Source organism: Macadamia integrifolia, chromosome 8, assembly GCF_013358625.1.
Source record: "Macadamia integrifolia cultivar HAES 741 chromosome 8, SCU_Mint_v3, whole genome shotgun sequence".
In the NCBI taxonomy this organism is placed as follows: Eukaryota; Viridiplantae; Streptophyta; class Magnoliopsida; order Proteales; family Proteaceae; genus Macadamia; species Macadamia integrifolia.
In genome coordinates, this window is record NC_056564.1 from 11,114,096 (window position 1) to 11,120,285 (window position 6,190).

General features: G+C 43.0%; 1 protein-coding gene across 3 annotated transcripts; it reads right to left on the reverse strand.

The window, feature by feature from the left end:
- Nucleotides 1-2,493: 2,493 nt before the first annotated feature.
- On the reverse strand, nucleotides 2,494-5,263 carry LOC122085784 (F-box protein AFR). 3 transcript variants are annotated; one of them, XM_042654361.1, is made up of 2 exons: nucleotides 3,808-5,263; nucleotides 2,494-2,819 (listed from the first exon to the last, which is right to left on the reverse strand). In XM_042654361.1, the coding sequence occupies exons 1-2, from the start codon at nucleotides 4,885-4,887 to the stop codon at nucleotides 2,793-2,795; spliced, it is 1,107 nt and encodes a 368-aa protein (XP_042510295.1). In that variant the 5' UTR covers nucleotides 4,888-5,263; the 3' UTR covers nucleotides 2,494-2,792. The 3 variants fall into 3 exon arrangements, with proteins under 3 accessions (XP_042510295.1, XP_042510294.1, XP_042510297.1); XM_042654360.1 differs by having other exon boundaries at nucleotides 2,494-2,837; XM_042654363.1 differs by having other exon boundaries at nucleotides 2,494-3,124.
- Between the last annotated feature and the right edge of the window lie 927 nt (nucleotides 5,264-6,190).

Below are 6,190 nucleotides of genomic sequence, written 5' to 3' on the forward strand. Positions count from 1 at the left end.
CCGAAGGAGACATCTACATAAATATATATATATATACAAGGCTAATCTCGGAGGGCTAATCCACGAGCCTAGCTCTTCACTTGGCTATCCTTCGAGTCGGGTCACCTCTTCACCAACGTCGATCGAGTCGTTGAGTTGCACCGAAGTAGTAGGGGGGAACGCGCTACTCATAGTCTGTCAGATTGTTGCCTGTCATCTCACTCAGGATGAATCGGATGGCATCATCCGAGCAGACCTGAAACGAAGCAATGTTAATGTCAACCAACAACTTTTGACAGGCCTAGGGGTTCAGCCACATCATTGGCCTCCAGCTCGGCCAGGTGTTGCCTTTTCAGATCCTCAACCCTAGTTGTGAGCTCCTCCTCCTTCTTCTTGCGAGCGTCCTGAGTCTCGGATAACACATCCTAGAGAGCATCATTCTCCTTCATCAAGTTGTTTTTGGCATTGAGCTGCTTAGCAACCTCTTGTTCTAGCTCTCCAATTATCAACTCGACATCATTAGCATGGACCTCCTCAGATCAGGCCATTTTCTTTTCAACCTCCAGTTGGCCTGTGATCTTGTGTGGCTCCCTATGAAGGCGCTTTGCCTCCTCCTTCGCCTTTGAACAAGCGACAGCCACGTCCTTGAACCGTTAAGCAGCCTCGACTGAGAAAGTGAATTAGTGTGTTTCGCACTGAATAGATAGCGCACGTCGTACGAAAGTTGAGATTGAATTAAATGTTCTAGCAGATCGATCCGAACTGTTAGAGTGGGGGGCTGGTGATGAGGCAAAATATGTCCCCTTCCTCAGCACGACTGAAGTGTGTATGCAAACCTGAACAGAAGACTGACCCACCACCTCGGCCTCTCCTTGTGCTGAGCAGCCACCTCGGCCTCTCCTCATGTTGAGTAGCCACCTCCACCTCTTCTCATGCCAACCAGTCACCTCGGTTCAGCCGACTTATCACCTCGGCTCGGCACAGCCAAATAAGGCACCCATAAACGTGCACACATCCACTCCAACATTCAAGACGTGATCCCTGATCACGTGCGTAGGACTCTATCCACTACACGTCATCAGAGGCGTCCACACCTCTCACGACTTGCACCTCTGAGATCAATGGGGAATATTCCCAGAACATGTCCTGGAACCCGAAATGTTCCCAGAATCACAGAGCCACTCCCCTCAAGGACTCTACGCCTAAACAGGATTCTCCAAAAACGCCCTTCCTTCTCTCTCCATCAGCAGCCTATAAATACCAAGGTAAGCCTCCATCATAGAGGATGAATCTTTTTTTTTTTACTAGAAAAGCTCTCTTGAGCATCTACTGTGGAAAGATCTGACTTAGGCATCGGAGAATCCCTTGTCGGGTCAGCCCGGCTCTCCCCTGTCATCTCTTCTGCGCAGGTCGACTAAAGCACCAGGAACTACAGGGAAGATCATCTGGTAATTTTTACCGCATCAGAGCCTAAACACACCTCACTCTAGACAAAAGTAGTAGAGAAGCCCTTTACTTATGACATGAGCCTCAACATTAAGCTCTTGGGGAACAAAGAAAAAACAAAACTATTATCAAAACAAAGACTTGAGGCACAAAATATCATCAACAAGAAAGCAATTAGCCCAATCAAGTGAGGAAGAAGTACGGTTTAGTCAAGACACTAAACCCTTAGAATCTTGAGAAATGTTGTAGAGAAACCTCCTTTAGATAATTCGTGAGCCTCATCAACATTAAGTTGTCAGGGAATGAAGGGAAAAAAATGAAATTATTATCAAAACAAAGACTTAACGCACAAAATGTCAAAATTTTTTTTCTAACGACGGGTACCCAGGCCTTCAGCCTAACTAGTCTCGCGGGCCCATACTGATCCCAAAAGGGCATAGACCGGGTCATACTGGGGTTGAATGAGAACTATTCAACGTTCACTAAAAGCAGTGAAGAGCACTAAAAAACCCCGTGTGAGTGGCCCAAGGTGTGCCTAATGGGAGTCGAACTTAGGACGTCAGAGTTTACAACTCGCACCAAGTTTGTTGCTCACCAACTGCACTACCCCTTTGGGTTAGAGACAAAATATCAACAAGAAGAAGGCAAGTTGCCCAATCAATTGAGGAAAAAGTATGGCTAAGGAAAACCACTAGACCCTTAGAATCTAGAAAAATGTATTAGACAAGCCCCTTTAGTTAAGACATGTGCCTCGTCAACATTATGCTCTTGGGAAACAAAGAAATAAACACAAAAGTATCATCAAAACAAAGACTTAAGATGCATAATATCATCGACAAGAAAGTGTATAGCCCAATCAGATGAGGAAGAAGTATGGTTTAAACAAGCCATTAAACCTATAATGTAAATTTCCATCTCAAAAGACAGATCTGATAAGAGGAGGTGTTCAAATGTATTTGAGGAAAGAGATTATCCCACTCAGAATCAATGTGACTCTTGGAATCTAAACAACTAGCTTTCAAAGTTGAAGATTCTTAACCAGCAATAATCTACTACAAATTTTTTTTATGAGATAATAAAAAGTTCATTAATTGAGATAACTTAGTACGTCCACATTAGTCCCAATGCCATAAATCTTAGTTTTTCCTATGCATAACAAGATAAACAATTTTCTTAAATAAGTACACAATTTCGTTGGAATGATTGAGACAAAAGTTGATTAGAAGAAGGAAATTATAAACATCCAAAAAAAAGAGGGATTATTCTACAAGGCCACAAATAGGTGCTATTATCCTTGATCAGCTTATGCACATCAACCGAATGACTCCAAACTTCTACCGCGTCTCACCCTTCCTCCCTTGCCTGCTTTACACCGTATAGTAAGCTTCTATAATCTGCATCAATGCTTTCTCCTGTCATCATATAATTGCATGCAAAAAGATAAAATATCCTCTAAAGGAAACACCACAAGCCCATCCTGAAATATTTTGGGCTTTGCTAGAGAAACCTGTACAAATTAAAATAGAGAGATCCTAAAAGGAGGATGAAAGATAAGTGTTGGGCAAAGCCTCCAGAAAGTGGTCCAAATTAGAAGAATCATGAAGCAAGCAAGAATCGATAGAATCCAATACTCATCTGTTTATATTGGCCATGACGGTCATAGGATTTGGTTTTAGCTTCAGTGAACAACTTGAAATACCTAGAGATGGTTAGAATACCAAAAACCTAAGTTTATTAGATTCAGGAATAAATTAGAATTAAGGAAATGCATTATAATGGAATGAAAAGAAGTGCTAATGAGCAATCTATGGATACAACTTATTTACAGAAACCCCCTCATAGCCGGACAGAATAAACAAAAGAGTAGTATTAGACCATGGTATCACAACAGAGCTCAGAGCTCCGAGCTCCGCTACTCACAAAAGTCCTTTTGAGCTAATCACTGGCCAATAAACATTGGCGCCACATATGTTTGTTGTAGACTACATGGGGAGCAGCCCTGCAGCTCATCGATTTGCAAAGGACTAGAATGACAATGCCAAAATGGCAAAGGCCTACCTTGACAAAGCGGCATGCCGCATTAAGAAGTGGGCTGATTAGGGAAAGGAGAACTGACAAGTTCAATATTTGTGATATGGTTCTTGTGAAACTCCATCCAGAGGGACTTAAAGATGCTTCGGGGATCCCATGAGTATCTAGTGAAGAAGGTTCTCTCTCTCTCTCTCTCTCTCTCTCTCTCTCTCTCTAGTGTATAGACGTCTTTCGTATTGATTATATTCATATGAATGACCTTTTAAACATGAGATTACATTAATAGTTTAATAATTATAATAACAAAAACATGATCTGCATAAAGTTTACCAAAAATCAAGCATAGAGAACCTGAGTGTTTGATGGAACAAAATCATTGAAAGCCTTAGGAGCCCTCACAACCTCCCACTCCACCCACACATTCCCTTCTCCATAAAAAACACTTCCTACAGCCATATCTAACCCACTACAAACAACATATATCTTCCCCTCTGCGCCACACACAGCAAAGGGCTTCTTCAATGTCTCACATGGGAAACCCCCACCACCCACATACTGCCACGTGTCACTCTCAGGTACATACACCTTTAACCTACAACTCCCATGCTCTGTCATCACAAACAACCTGTCACCCAATACAACGCTGATTCCCGTCCACCCTTCCCTCATCCCAATAGTCATCTCCTCCCATGTGTCCCTTTTGGCATCATAAACACCTCCTCTGGGCGAAAAGCTGAACGGCCACGTCCAACCTTCGGTGATATACATTCTGTCACCAACTACAGCCGCATCGTACCTCGCCAACCCAAACCGCATATTCTTCACCGACACCCACGTGTCCTTCCCCGGATCGTAACACTCCACAGCCGAAACCGTTTCCGCCACGCCCGTACCTGTACCACCAGCAGCGAAGATCTTCCCACCGATACTTCCTGCAGCGAAGAATGACCTCGGGTTCTGCATCGGACACGCTAAGGACCACCTGTTCGTACCGGTCCGGTACGTAAGAAGTGTCGGTAGAGAGGTTTCTTTGTCGGACCTCAAGCCTCCAAGGACGAAAAGCGAGCCTTGCCGGGGAAGTGAAGCGCAAGCGAAACTGTCCGGTCGAACCGGGTTCGCGCAGGGCATGGTTGGGAGGACGAACCATCGGCCCGATCGGGGGTCTAATGCTTGCCATTGAAGCTTCGATGTTGATCTGTGGAAGGCAAAGACAAAGATGTACGGGAGAGAGAGAGAAAGGGTTTTCTTGGAGAAGAGGAAGCTTGGATCATTGATGGCTCGATTCCATGAAGATGAAACCGACCGAACCAAGACCTGGTAAGGATACGGTAGGTGGAGAAGGCAGTGTTCTGAGATTTCATCCGGTAAACCCGGAATCAGCGGCTCAGAATTCTGGATTTCGTCTTGTGGGTTTTCTTCTTCGATCATCATCTTCTCCGAAAATTCATCAATAATAGAGTGAGAAATGAAGAACAGTCTCAAATGTTTTCAAAACTAGATGTGAAACTTACAGAGATTCAAGTGTTTTGATTAACTCAAGGATTTGGGAATTCTAGAAACCGGATCCAGTGGAAGAGAGATCAGGGGATGCTCACGTTGGCAGATCCAAAACTTAATTTGGAGCGAATATGAACGGATCTGGAAAATCCTTTACGCTCGCTGCACAGAAAACGAATTGCTACAGAAACACCAACGCCATGAAAGTTGTGATGAACGCAAGAGCTCCAGCCGTTCTCTCCGATAGCTTCAAAACCCATTCTTTGACAGTAATCGCAAGAACCCAATAGGAATTTATTTATAAGCGAAAGACGGAGAGAGGGGTGACGGCCGAGGGATGTAAATTTTAACAGAGAAGTGATATTACAAGATTGACCTCCAGGATCAGTTAGGTGTCCAAGACCACTATCATTTCCCAGATAGACCACTATCATTTCCAAGATTGCTGTGCTGGAATACGATTTGACACCTCGACGTGACTACTACCCCACCTCGCATTAGTTTATTTTTCTTTTTGGGTAAATCCCGTCGTAGTCGTATTGGACTTGTGAACAGCAAGGATACGCTTTCTACGGTGAGGCAGGTGGATGTGCAAATGGGACCCACTTTGGAAGTTGTGCGGCCATGTGTCGTCACATAAGTGATCATGCTACAAAATGACAGAAATGCCCCTGATTAGCCACGTATTATGGAATCCAGATGGTGCAAATTAAGCGTCTAAGAGTTAGTTTGGTAGTTACATGGCAGCTAGTACATTCTCATTTGGGGATTTACGTTTTTACCTGTCAAGTTAAAACCGGAAAGTTCTGGTTGGCATGAGAGACACGTGTAAAACTTGAATATGGTAACCGCGTAAATAGGAAGAGCTTGAAACGCTAATAAAATCATGGCCACTTAAAGGCGCTAGGTCGTGACACTGGTAATTCTCCTTGAGGTCGTGCATTCTTGTATTGGTGAAGTCAGTATCGCATCTCAACTCATATTGAATATGTGTGCTTTAAATTAATTGATATTAATTTTTCTCATTATTTTTTTTATAAAAAAAAAAATCTTATCATAATTTGTGTTTTAAGGTTAGACCTTTAAATTATTCAAAATTAGGGAATTAATCTAGACAATCTATCTACATGATTGCCACACTATATATTTTACCCAAAAAAAAATTATATTTCAATATTAATGAGATTTTGGGAATATAAGTGTGGAAACTCATATGTTGTGTATATCAAACTGGATT

Bases quoted from the DNA above. Each gene is read 5' to 3' on its own strand.
- LOC122085784 (XM_042654360.1), bottom strand. From the start codon at position 4,887: ATGATGATCGAAGAAGAAAACCCACAAGACGAAATCCAGAATTCTGAG. The intron at 2,838-3,807 runs GTTCTCTATGCT...ATATGATGACAG, and splicing joins TTGTTCCATCAAACACTCAG to GAGAAAGCATTGATGCAGAT.